The 14299-nt window shown below is 40.8% G+C and overlaps 1 protein-coding gene across 3 annotated transcripts in view; it reads left to right on the top strand.

Moving 5' to 3' along the window:
• LIMA1 (LIM domain and actin binding 1) overlaps positions 1–14299 on the top strand; it is a 91392-nt gene that overhangs the window by 70635 nt on the left and 6458 nt on the right. For 2 of the 3 annotated variants that reach the window (XM_036457504.2, XM_036457506.2), the window contains exons 7-9: positions 3359–3466; positions 7080–7137; positions 10099–10211. In XM_036457504.2, coding sequence (XP_036313397.1) covers positions 3359–3466; positions 7080–7137; positions 10099–10211 — 279 coding nt within the window. The remainder of the gene's footprint in view (positions 1–3358; positions 3467–7079; positions 7138–10098; positions 10212–14299) is intronic. The other variant, XM_036457507.2, reaches the window with a different exon arrangement.

Genomic DNA, 14299 nt, shown 5'->3' with positions numbered 1-14299 from the left:
AATGGTCACTGAGCACAGGAACTAGAAGTGTCACCAGACCCTGACTTGAAAGCCCTGGCTCCTTCCCTCGTCCTCCCAGTCCCCATTCCCTTTTCACAGAGATCCTTCCCTAGCTTTATTTCCATCCCTACCATGTTCTATCGTATTTTGCTTTCCTAGGCCTCATTCCTATCCCAGTCATTTTTTGTATAATGTTACCATTCAGTAATGTCATAGAGTTTTTCTGTCTCTTCTGCTTAATCTTGTTGTTAAAGAAGTGGTATTTTATTAGTTATTACAGAAACATCTATTTTTGTTTATGTTTTTGATTAAAGAAAAGGCAAATAGTGGAGAGAAATATCAGATATATTTGACATTAATATGGGTGGGAGTTTTTGCAAATTTGTATTGATATATAATTCATATGACATAAAAATCACCATTTTAAAGTATAATAACTCAGTAATTTTTGTATATTCACAAGGTTGTGCAACCATCCCCACTGTCTAATTCCAAAACATTTCCATCATCCCAAAAAGAAACCCCATGCCTATGCAATCCTTCCAATTCCCCCAGCAGCCACTAATTTACTTTCTGTCTTTATGGACTTGCCTATTCCAACATCCTATCTAATAAAAGAGTAATATGCAAATTGACCATCATTCCAAGACACAAGGTGGCAGTTGTGGGCAGTTAGGAGTCACCAGGCCTGCAGGGAAGAGCAGTTAGGGGTGACTAGGCCAGCAGGAGAGGGCAGCTAGGGGTGACCAGGCCAGCAGGGGAGGGCAGTTGGGGGGAACCAGGCCTGCAGAGAAAGATAGTTGGGGGGACCAGGCCTGCAGGGGAGGGCAGTTGGGGAAGGGGGGCCAGGCCAACAGGGGAGGGTAATTAGAGGTGACCCAGCCAGCGGGGGAGGATAGTTAGGGGCAATTGGGCCAGCCAGGGAGCAGTTAGACATCAATCAGACTGGCAGGGGAGTGGTTAGGGTGTGATCAGGCTGGCAGGCAGAAGCAGGTGAGCAGTTGGGAATTAGCAGTCCTGGATTGTGAGAGGGATGTCCAGACTGGTGGTCAGACATCCCTCAAGGGGTCCCAGATTGGAGAGGGTTGCAGGCTGGGCTGAGGGACACCTCACCCCTCTGTGCGTGAATTTTGTGCACTGGGCCTCTAGTTTCCTATAAGTGAAATTGTATAATATATAGCCTACTTAATCTTTACTCTTCGTGATGTGATGATTTTCTAAAAAAAAAGAAAATTAGAATAGTGGATGAGAAAGGGGGAGAGAAATGACAAGATAATATACTCAGTAAGAACAAAGAAATTGGTCTTCTAAATAAATTGGAGGGTTTTTCTATTTTATACGTACCTAGGCTTAACTGGCAGGATGACACTATGGAACTGCTTAATTGAAGTTGCCTTTTAAATGCTATTTATTCATATTACATATGTATATATACACATGTACACATATTTATCTTTCAATATTTGTTCCTTCTAAGATTTCAAATTACAATACATTAATCTCTTTTTTTATTATTATATTTTATTTCAGAGAAGAAGGGAGAGGGAGAAGGAGAAATAGAAACATAAATGATGAGAGAGAATCATTGATCAGCTGCTTCCTGCACTCCCCCTACTAGGGATCGAGTCCGAAATCTGGAATCAAACCCCGGGACCCATCAGTCCGAAAGCCTACACTTTATCCACTGAGCCAAACCAGCAAGGACCATTAATTTCTTAATGTCCTATTTTTTAAACAAAGTTGGAAGACTAGTATTGAATTTTATTCATTCCCAGCCAGACTGAAACTGCCTATTAGAAATTGTAACATGTATTTCAGGAGTTGAGCCTTCTTTTTCCCACATTACTAAGTATGCATTCTCCAGTAGTATTTATTGGTGGGCTGTCTCAGGGCGATGAATGATTTCATCTTGATTTTTCACTGTAATTTTAAGAAGAGATGTGTGTAAATCAACAGTGAGTGTGAAAAGTGAGCAAACTTAGACTTCACTTAGAAGGCAGGTCAGGAGATACAGCAAATCCGTGATCTGTGCAGCTCTGTTCTCTCCTGTTGCAGGATTTTGCTGCTTCTCAGTGCCCTGCTGCTATAAACATTCCGACCAAGTGACTCCCTAAGTGGAAAAACCTGTTCAGTGACCTTTTTAAAAAAAACTCCTAATAGAGCTTCTGCATTGCAGTCTCCATCTCTGAAACTTTTAAGCGTTGAAATGCTTTAGGAATTCTTGTAAAAAGCACATTTTATCTCATCCCCAAAGAATTCCTCAGGCCCCCTACAGAGGATGGTTGTAACAGGCACACACTCTTTGGCCATGGTTCTGGAGGCTGGGCTGTGAGATGGGGTCAGGAATGAGTGGTTGGACTGCTGTACTATTGTCTTCAATGCTGGCTGCCAGCTCCTCTCTATTGATGCACCTCCAAAATGTATGCCTTAATTTGGAATTCCACACCTGATTAAGTCAGTCACACTCACACTCCCTTCCATTGGCCCTGTGGCCATAATTATGTTTTCTCCCCAGGCCTACAGAATCACAGAGATCAAAAAGGTACTATGTTTCTAGCAGACTAATGATAGGAAATGTTCATAGTTACCTATCTCTGTATTAATTTTGGGTCTAATATATAAAGTTAATTTTAATAGTTTCTCCTACATGTTCTTTCCAAGGAAAAAAAAAGTTGATTTTGCTTATTCCTATGATAATATTTATGCCTGCTTGGCATGTTCAGGCTCTGTCATGAGAAGTAGAATAAGGTGTGTCTTTGTACTAATGTATGAATTTTATGCGGAAAAAAACCCCCACCATGTTTTTTGAAAGTCTCACTAAAAAAAAGGTTGTTTTATAGTTATCATTAAATATAATTTGTTTTCATATGTATACATCATCCCTGTCTCTCTTTCCAGGCCGGGCATATATATGTGTATGGTCAGTATATTTCCTTAATTATTGGCACTTGGCATCTCCCTTCCCTGCTCCAGAATGGTCTTTTCTGATAAAACTCACAAGCTTTGCATTCCCACAAGCTCTGCTGCTAGAAGAGTGAATCACAAGAACATTGTATGCTGGGGGCGGTCTGTGTGTGTCTGTGTATATTTTCTAATGAGCATCCGGTTTTAGACTAGTGTACAAATACTTAACTCTGAGGTATGTGTCCACAAAGCTGCTTTTGTCGTTTCACAAGTCAGTGGGTTTTGCTTGTGAGAATTAGGGGGTTGGTTTGATCTGAGGCCTCTTAAAATAAAATTTATTTTTCACATTCCAAGTTTACTTAATACTTGTGCCATGAAGAGAATAGTGAGAATTTATTTCATTTTATCACTTTGAGAATTTAAAAAAAAAAATCACAGACTTTTTATTTTCTAGAATGAATTGAGAGCCAATGGCAGTGAAATCAAAATTCATAAGTTGGAACAAAAGGAGAACGTGCCCCCAGGTCCTGAGGTCTGTATCTCCCATCAAGATGGAGAAAAGGTGGGTTTAAAAGTCTAATGTCCAGTTGCCAAAGAAGCATGTGTTCTAAATTAGATGCTTAAAATTAGAAACCACTCTAACTCTGGGCTGTAGAGTGTCTGGGAATTTGGTAACAGCTGCCAAGACAGATTGTTGTTTTTGCAGGTCACATAATTTTGGTTGGGAAGCTCTGCAACTTATAGCTGACCAAATAATGAACCTTCATTGGAAAATTCTTTTGCTCAGCAAATGCTTAGAGGGCATAGAGCTAAAGTGATTTTTAAAAATCTGCTTTGATTAGAAATATTATCTTCAAAGTATTTTTGTATTATCAACTCATTTTATGCAATAAAATTTCATTCTTCCACTCAGTATTTTGAAAGGTGGGCACTATGCTAAGCATGGGAAATGCTAAGCTTAAAAACTAAATATGAACGTACCACTCTATGTGGTCTTTATCTGCAAGGAAGCTAACAGTAGAAGGGAGATGAGTAACAGGTTGGCCATCATAAGACAGTGTGACCTCTGCTATAAGAGGGCTCTTCAGGGCTATGGAAGCTGAGACTAAGGACACTTGCCCTAACTTCCTCAGGAAGGTCATGTCTGAGTCGAGTCCTGAAAAAATGTGTGGAAATAGGCAAAGTGAATAAGGAGAAGTTTGAGTAAAGAAAGAGAAGGGTAGTCCAGACATAACAGAGGTTGGAAATTGGAGATCTAAACTAAGATGACTTGGCTGAGCAGGGGAGGTACATACAGGCCATGATGAGAGACAGGTGGAGGGAGAGGGCCAGAGTGGGTCTTGAAGAGCTTTGTATGCTACCCTGAAGAGTCTGGGATGTAGCCCTATAGTGGTGGAAAGCCAGTGTAAGATTTTAAGCAAATTAGACCTGTATGTTATGCATTTATTTTAGATGAATGGCTTAGTTGGAATAACTAATAATATGACTATCAGGTGAATTTATCATTTTCTTTTCCAGTCCATTACCCAATCTCTTTTACCTTTTGGTCAATATTATAGTGAAATGTTAAGTTAGTTAAGGAGAAAGAGCTTTCAAATCTATTACAGTAATTAATCTTAGGAGAAAAACCATTGTTTCTGTTACACATATTGACACCTCAAAGCCATTCTTCCAAAAGGTGAAGATATCATTAAAATAGTTCTCAAACTTATTTTACTCTAACAGACTTTATTTTTAAAATATATTTTTATTGATTTCAGAGAGGGAGAGGGAGAAAGAGAAACATCAATGATGAGAGAGAATCATTGATCAGCTGCCTCCTGCAGGCCCCCCACTGGGGATGGAGCCCACAACCTGTGCCTGTGCCCTGACTGGAAATTTACAGAGTCGATACTCAACCACTAAGCCATATCAGCTGGGCCCTCTAAAGTTTGCTGTATTGACAGAACACTGACAGGAACTCATGAAATACACTACACTCTTGGTTGGACCAAAGTAGTCACACAGAAAAATGATCTCAGATTAATGGCTACACAAGTTGAATCATAAAACAGAACAGGAAAAATAAATTTAGAAAAATTAAATCCCTTTATTTTACAAAAAATCACAAATATATGTTGAAATAATAAGACAAAATACTTGGCAGTAATGTCTTTCAAAATCATAAAATTACCAAATAAATTACGTACATCCTTGCAACAGTGGGCTCAGGCATGAGTCACAAGTCCTGGAGCAAGTGAGTTCTCTCCTAAGGCTGCCTGGGTTTCTCACTTTTTTAAGTGGAAGATTATGTCTTAAGAATAACAAAGTAAATATGTTTGGAATTTTTTCTTATGGCTTATAAAAAAAGACATTTAAAGGAAAAATATTCCCAGCATGAAATCCCCAGTGTACCCTAGCAGCATAGTTTGAGAAATGATCCTCTGGAAAACAATACATGGATTGTCCCTATATCTAATTTCATGTTTTCTTCTTGATTGGATTCATGGTTTGAAACTGAGACTGAGCTGAACTGGAGGATCAGAACATTTTAATTATAATCTAAAAGAGCTTCAGTGTAACTGAATCACGAATTGGGGAGTGGGTGTGGAAGAAAGGTGTAAAGATATGGCATCGTCTTCAAGCACGCACTGTGGGTTCATAAACGCTTGGCTGCCTTAAAATTCAGAACATTTTTCAGAGTCTCAGCTATCCTTTTGGTTGTTTGCCTAGTTTTGGTTAACCAGTACCTAAGAACTATTTGAACTTTGATTGGTTACAAAAGGACATTAGTGCGAGGTCAAACTTGCCACAAATAGAATATTTTGTAAGGGTATTGTTCTTTCCTTTTCCTATGAATGAATTTGTACTTTTCTTTAATGAAATGTTTGAGCAAAATCTCACGTGCTCTCTCCTGGCTGTTCCTGCAGTGAAGTCATCTGGCTGGACATGTACAATGATGTCATGATTGGCATTAGCTTTACCTTTTAGGTTCAAGGTGAGCAAATTAGAGGAGAAAAGAAGAACATCCTGGGATAGATACACCCACTAATTAGCAAGAATTGAAGAGCTTTTTATGGCCATGCATGACTTTCAGAAATTTTATTTCATATCATTAAATGAAATAATGCATGCAAGGTGATCATTTCAGTGAGCCTCGTAAACACTCAGTAAATATTGGCTGTTATTATACTGGTTCACTTTATACCATGTCAGAATCCCTATAATGAAAAGAGAGTAGTGGGGAAGAACCAACCATGCTGAAATTCAGGTGCAGTCAGGCAACAATTTAATGTCCAATATTTTATCATCATAAATGTATTCAGTAGTTAGGCAGCCTGGTATAAACTCTCAGCATCGCACATAAAGTCCCTGATATCCGAGTAAAAGAATTATTACAGGTAGAGCCCATACTCAGTCTCTACTGACCCTCATTATTTTGAGTGTGGAGGAAGACACCAGGAAGGCTAGGGGCCAGGAGAAAGGTCAGAGAAAGCTAGGAGAAAGTTCTTTATTTAATTTTAGTGGTTTCTGAGGGGAAATATGCACCTACACATAAGATCTGTCATCTTGTTAAACACTGCTATTTTGAGACTGGGATTAAAAAGGGAAACTAACCTTGAAGGTAATAAATACCAGAGGTTGGTTTTATAATAGATACATTTGTTGTACAGCTATCAGAAAGTCTTCTGTGCTGGCAAGCTGGTTTCAGCAGCATGTATTTGATTGGGAAAATTAAAGAATAATAATAGTTTCTATGTGTAAAGACTATTTTGCTTTGGAGTGAGTTGTGGTTTATGGCGAGGAGCTTTGCTCTCCATGATAGAGGGTTTGTTTGCCACCGCTCCCGCTGTCCTCTCCCTTAACCCCTTCCCCACCACTCCAACCCAGCCCTTTTTGTTTTTTGAGAATTGAAAGATATGGTTTAGAAGTTCTTTCATAAAGACAGATGATGCAGAATTTTGGCAGTGGAGTGCAGTCTGCTTCCGGCCTTACTCTGTAATTGAGAGGCATGTTAATATCCTCATAAAAGACGTTTTGCTGCCTCTTGTTTAAATGCTCAGCTGTTCAGGGGCCGTTATTTCCCCCAGGCAGCTGGTGACTGACTGGAGTCAGCAGGTTTCTATGGCACTAACAGCAGCTTGTTCATTTATTTTTAATATGATTGTTAATCCCACCCCTCTTTTTTTTTGTAGGTTTCTGCAACTGAGAATAGCCTGGCAGTCCGTTCCACCTCTGCTGAAGTTGACTACCGTAAGCATTCATTCTTAGATCTGGAGGGTGTTCCCATTGCTGTCAGTGCTGAGAGAGTAACATTAAATTCAGCCGATCAGATCTTTCCCTTGGTTTTAAGGAGTGATGCTTGAATACCCTTCACACATTTTATGGCTAAGGGAGAAGTTAAATTCAACTATATCGATATATTACTAACTTGGAGCAAACAACACTTTTTTTAAAAATATGGGAGAGGGTAGAGAGAAAGAAACATCGATGATAAAGAAACATGGATTGCTGCTTCCTGCAAGCCCCATACTGGGCATCAGCCAGCAACCCAGGCATGTTTTCTAACCAGGAACAGAACCAGTAACCAGTCTCGTTTCATGGGTTGACACTCAACCACTGAGCCACACCAGCCGGGCAAAAATCTTTTCAGGTTTAAAGCTGTAAAAACTAATTTTGAAGTTTCATTTACAATATATATATATATATATATATATATCATATATTTTTTTATTTCAGAGAGGAAGAGAGAGGGAAAGAGAGACAGAAACATCAATGATGAGAGAGAATCACTGACTAGCTGCCTCCTGCATGTCCCTCTCTGGGGATCGATCGATCCTGCAAACTGGGCATGTGCTGAGACCTCCTGGTTCATAGGTTGATGTTAAACCACTGAGCCACAATAGCTGGGCTGAAGTTTCATTTTAATAAAAGTTTAGCCAAAGATTTCATTCATTTACAGGGATAAAGAATTAATATTTGAGTAACACATTAAATATCTTTCTCTACTTATCTAAATATGTACCATAGTCTACTCAGTCTAGACAGAGTCTAGAAATTTTCCTGTTTTGTTAAATTTCATCACCTTTTTATCCTATTTTGGAGTGATTTTGAGTTTCATTTTGCCCAAAGATAAAAAAATTTGGTTTTCTCTTTACTATATCCACTTTGACTCTGATCTGCAGTATTATATCTACACTAATAAAAGAGAAACATGCAAATTAACCATCACTCCACTATACCCACCAGCCAATCAGGATGGAATATGCAAATTATAAGGACAAAGATGGCGGCCACCCAGCTGCTCCAAGCGCAGAGTGGCTGGGCCGCAGAGTGGTGGGGCGGGGGCAGGGCAGGACACCTGCTATGTGAGGGAGGGGGGGTGGTGGGGGTGGGGCGAAGGGATCTACAGGAGGGCACTCCAGCTGCAGCAAAGATGAAGACTACAGACTCCAGCTGGAGTCTGCAGTGAAGCAGCGAAGACAAAAATAGCAGACTCCAGCTGGAGGGAAGGCCTGGGTCCCCAGTACTGGAGGAAAACTGGTGCTGGAAGCCCAGGGAAGGAAGGCCTATTGCATGAATCTTTTCGTGCAGCAGGCCTCTAGTATATACATATTTGGATTTCTACCTTCTCCCTGGTTAATTAGTTTATTAGACGCTTAAAAACTCAGCAACTAAAGTAGAGCTAAACAAATCTCTAGTAAACCCTACCTTATAATTTTAGAGAGAAACTTTTGCTGCTTGAACTCAAGAATATTTCTTTTGCAATCATTTTGCTTGTATAGAAATTTTTCTGGTCCTGGTGGGTGTGACTCGGTTGGGTGTTGGCCCGTGCACCAGAAAGGTTGCATTTTGACTTGGTCAGGGCAAATGCCCAGGTTGTTGGCTTGATCCCTGGTCAAGGGCATATAGGAAGCAGTTGATCCATATTTAGCTCTCACATAAATGCTCCTCTCTTTCCCTCTCCCTTCCTCTCTCTCTAAAAAATAATTTAAAATATTTTAAAAATCTTTTTTCTTAGTTTTGACTAGGTTTGCAAAACATTTTTTTTGAAAAAATGATCCTTAATCTTTTAGTACTTTGTTGACTTAACTCTATATTATAAGAAATTATTCTATGTTTCCTTAGTAGCTGTGTAAATGGCTTTTCTGTGCCTCTTCTTAGTTTTCCACATTATGAATGTATTGGCAGGAAGTTAATTTATACAGATGACACGTCAGTGAATATGAATAAAATTTCATGGAACTTTTTCCATAATCTTTAGCCATGAATATCTGCTATAGGACTAACCAAAAAGATAGTGTCAAATCTCTCTCTCTCTCATACACGTTTTGAAATTTCTGCTCTCAAGTGCCCCAGAAGGAATTAGAGGGAATGGTAACTACCAAAAAGTCATCAAAGTCTATAAATAGCCTTTAAAAATGACAGAAGTGCCCTGACGTTTAGCACCCTGTCCATCTCAAGCCACTAAGTTGTTTGAGCATCATCCCCTGCACTGAAAGATCACCAGTTCAATTTTGGGTCAGGGCATATGCCAGCATGGTGGGCTTGATCTCCGGTAGAGGGTGTCCCCCCAGGGGCAGCTGATCAAAGTCTCGCTCTCACATTGATGTTTCTCTCTCTCCCTCTCCCTTGCTCTCTACCTAAAATATAAATATTTATGTATAAATATATATAGAAAAATATATACACTGAATGGCCAGATTATGATGATCTCTGAAAGCATAATAATCTGGCCACTCAGTGTATATCCTATATAATAAAAGGCTAATATGCAAATTGTCCCCTTGACCAGGCTGGCCAGACCCCACCCATGCACGAATTCATGCACCAGGCCTCTACTATATATATACTGAGTGGCTAGATTATTATACATTCAGAGATCATAATAATCTGGCCACTCAGTGTATATTAAATATATATATGTCTTTTTTTAAATGACCAAAGCTACAGGGCAGAAAGTTCCTTATATAGGGTGATTTGGATCCTGGCTGTTTATGACAAAGGGTGAGAAAACATCCTGGCTGAGAACCTGATTTGTGAGAGACCCTAAGACATAGCTTTTAGCATTAGAATATTCCATAGAAGAAAAGCAGTGTTTTTCCTGGTGTTGAAAGGACCTGTTATAGTGAAGATCCTTTCTTTGCTTTGGGAAAGAACCTTTTCTCTGACTTCCCATGAGGTTTAAAAATTGTCTTCCTTTTGTAACTCAAGCAGGTAACTCCCAGGTTAAGAGTGAGGTCCAGCAGCCTGTCCATCCCAAGCCACTAAGTCCAGATGCCAGAGCCTCCAGCCTTTCTGAGAGTTCTCCTCCCAAAGCAGTGAAGGTATGATGGCAATTTCTCTGTGAGCCTTTGGGCATTGGTGTACTAGTAGAGTTCATTGCACCTCTATCATTATGTTCATTATAACTGTTTTTACTTTCCAGGAGGTAAAAATACCAAACAAGGATACACTTAAGGCCAGTCACTTTTCCTGGAAGTCTCGTTACTTCTGCTCCGATGTTTGGGTCAGGAGAGGGGAGGCTCATGAGAGCACTCAGATTGAAATCTGGAAAACTCATGAAAGTTTTAAGAAAACCTGAAGTTAAAGGAAATAAACTGATTTTTTAAAAGTCCAAGTTCATTAATCTGTGAATGGGTAAAAGCTGAGAAATGGAAAATCTGAGAAATCCATTAAACTAAAATCAGCCCATTGAACAGGAATGTGCAATGTCAACTTCAAAAGAGTGGCTCCCTGGTTTGGGGAACTTGACCATCACATGATTAGTGGTTAGCATATTTAAAGAAAGAATGTGTACATTCCAGAGGGGGTTGGCTAGCCCATTTGCTGTAAAAAAATTAAAAATTAAAAAAATGGACATTCAAGTAACACTTGTTTTGATATACTCTTATATATAAAAGAATACAAAATTTTTGTACTTCAAGAAAATTTTACTTGGCTATTCAACCTATGATCTCTTTTTACTCATCAATTTAAAAAACAACAACAACATCTCTTTCTACAAACAAATATATCTTATATAATAAAGAGCTAATATGCAAATGGTCATCATGCCCTCACGCCTTCACGGCTCAGACACTAGACACTGGGGAGAGAGGAATGGGGACAGGCTGTGGCCCAGGAGAGGGACAAACCACCCACCCTGTGGTTTCAGGCACCAGTGGCTGTGGCTGCAGCCCTGAAGGGGGACAATCTGCACACTCACAGTCCTGGGCGCCTATGGCTGTGGCCCAGGTGAACCCATCCGCCCATGGTTCCCTGCGGCTGTGACCAGCCCAGGTGAAGCCAGCCCAGGTCTTGGGTGCCTGCTGCTGGCCAGAGAATCCTGGGTCCTGGGTGTGTGCGAAGCAGAGGCTGTTAGGGCTTTTGGGCCAGCAGGGGAGCAGTTAGGAGCTATCAGGCCAATAGGAGAGCAGTTAAGGGTGATCAGGCAGGCAGGCAGAAGTAGTTAGGGGTGATTAGGGGCAATTTAGACAGGCAAAGTGGTTAGGGCAATCAGGCAGGCAGAGGGGTTAGGGGCGATCAGGGAGGCAGACAAGTGGTTAGGAGCCAGTGGTCCCAGATTGTGAGAGGCAGTTGGACATCCCCTGAGGGGTCCCGGATTGGAGAGGGTGCAGGGACCCCCCTCCCCGTGCACGAATTCCACTCACTGAGCCTCTAGTTCTCTCATAAAAATAAACAAAGGTTTAAAAATATCCAATACTTGTTGTAGACTGATTATTATTAAAACTGACTTGTTTTCGTTGAATGCTTTGGCAATGTTGTGCTAATTGACTCATTGGGATTAATAACCAAACATACCTACATTCCTTTAGTGTCTTTTCTCCTCTGGTGCTCTCTTAAGTTTTGAGAGAAACTTACATTTTGAGAGAAACTTAAGTTTTGAGAGAAACTCAGCAGGCAGAATTAGTTTTCAGGTAGTTGAGGCTGCCCCATCCTCCTGTGCACATCTGCTGTGCTTGTATCTCTCAACTGTGGGCATGATTGGTCCTTTAATGAAAGTTATTGCACAAAAAGGATGAAGAGAAGAGGACACACGTGAGGAAAAGAGAGAGTCCAGTATTTAAAGGTGGGTTAAAACGAGGGAGGATGGGTAAAGAAGATAAACATGAACCTTTAAAAGGAATCAGGAAAAAGAAAGGAAGCAGAGATTCATGAGGACAGTAAGATGTATTGAAAAGGAGCAGAAGGTAAAGAAAGTAGCAAGAGAAAGTAGAGGGAGAAAGAACTGAGTTATAGTGATCGAATCTGCACATGTGCTGGCCTCAAAGATCCTTATAGGCGTCAGCACTTTTCTTTTTCCAGTATTTGGAGTCCAACAAAGTAGCAAATGCCACAGGGTTAGTTTCCTCTTCAGGAGCAGCCCTGCCAGATGTGAGTCCTTAGGTTATACTTCTGGATTAAGAACAGCTAGCAAATCTGACTTGTCTGTGGGTTCTGTGTGACTGAGGGACTAAGGTAATGTAAGAACTGAAGTCTATTCTTGAGTATTTTTTAATTCTCAATCCAGTCCTAAGTCCTTCCCTCACCTGCTAGATCAGCCTTCTTAGCTATTTCCTGATTCAGACTCCAGGGTCTGAGCTTGAGCGATGAGCCATAGACATCTCACTTAGATCTTCCTGGCATACCATGAAGAGGAGCTGGAGGTATAGCTCCCTGTGCACCTTCCCCGAACCCGTGCCTGCCGCTTTGGCCCTGGTCACTCAGCAGTAGCATGCAGACAGGCCTGCCTTCACCAGCCGTAGATGGCAGGTTCTGAACATTGTCGAAAGGCTGGCCTGCCGCCATGTTTGCCCACGGATCAAAGCCCAAATGGTTATGGTGTACAGAGCCCGGGGTGAGACCCACCCTCAGCTCCACTTTTGTTTCAGAGCAGTTTGTTTTCCTCGAAGGTACCCTTTACATTCTGCAGACAAGTATTTCAACACTTTGGCATAACCTGTCTCATGGTTATAGACCATGAAACAGAAGGTGCTTCTCCATTTTGGGAAATCACATACAGCTAAGAATAAAGTTGTTCACTCAGAATAGATTTTGGGGCCTCACGAAACCTGGAAAATACTGTTTCTTCGTGTCTGGCCGTTGATTGAAAATAGGACATCTAAGTCGAGGCTCAACCCATTTCCAAGTTTAGCTTAATTTAAAAAACACACAATACTGGTCTTAAAAAGTAAGGATTTTGTATCATCTGAACACTGGCTAAAGAACTTAGTTGATGAGACTTGGTGCTAATAAAGTTGAAGTTGCAGATTCCTTCTCAAAAAACGTGTTTTTCTGGGTGCAGAGCTCAGTGGACCCTGTGAGGAGGATCAGAACCTTTTGACTCAAGAGACCCAGAGGTCTCTTAAGCTTTATGTTTTCCCATTGAAAGAGTTACCCCTGAATGTTCCCAGAGGGGAGAGTAAGGGAGGAAGCACAGGGAGTTTTAGCTGGCCTGGGAGCACCTGCTGCCCCACAGTGTCCAGGACAGCCCTGTGCCCGGCCTCTTTGGCTGCTCCTGCTGGTGAGTGTGGAGAGAAAACATGGCAGACCGCAGGAGAGGGTGTGCACTATGGCATCCCCCTCCCCACGCCTGCCAGCTGGCCCTTCCTCTACAGACAGGGTCGGAGGTCTTAGGCTCTTCTGTAGAGTGATCAGGATTACACTAGAAAGGCATCCAGGCACCCAGACTCTTCTCATTATCTGCATCATCACTGCTTCCTCAAAGCACTAGCCTTTCCTCTACATGTAGAGCAATCTGTTTAAGGTGTGAATGCCCCCAAAATGCTTTCAAAATGTTTCACAGAAAGTGAGGGGAATGGTTACGGCTGTATAGAACTGACCACATTTACTATGTGGCAAAGAAGTTTAATTTAATTACCTAGCTGTTTTGCTCAAATTGGAAGGAGGGAATGACAGGCACTTTGTGGTGTTCTGGGAATAGACGTCCGACTTCCATACTGAATGTCCTCCTGATTTCACTATGTCTTTAAAAGCTAATAGCTGTTGCCTCCCCCCACTACAGACACCCATAAACACCCCCCACTGGAGCCTTCATTAGACTAAGAAATATACTTAAGATAGGAGACTGAAAGAATGTAGATGAAGTCATGCAAATTTGTTGGAAAAATTGCTTTAAGTAGATGCTGATTAGCAGAGGCCCTGTAAGATCCCTCAGGTGGGAAAGACATGACAGTATTTATGAACATCAATTATGTATATATTACCTCATTCATTCCCAAATATCCTGAAGTTATTATCTACAAAAGACTGTATTTTGTTCAAACTGCTGTAGTAAGATTATTTCCATTTGGGTTAGCATCTGCTCTCTTCTCCCAAAGAGTTTCCTTTAGTTATGGAAATTTAACAGTCCATGAAAAATAAAAAAATAAAAAGCTTTGTGGGTTTGTGAGTCAATAATTCTGAGTTTTAA

Source organism: Pipistrellus kuhlii, unplaced genomic scaffold, assembly GCF_014108245.1.
Source record: "Pipistrellus kuhlii isolate mPipKuh1 unplaced genomic scaffold, mPipKuh1.p scaffold_m20_p_3, whole genome shotgun sequence".
In the NCBI taxonomy this organism is placed as follows: Eukaryota; Metazoa; Chordata; class Mammalia; order Chiroptera; family Vespertilionidae; genus Pipistrellus; species Pipistrellus kuhlii.
Note: the sequence above shows the minus strand (reverse complement) of the source record. Positions and strands in the feature narration are given on the sequence as shown.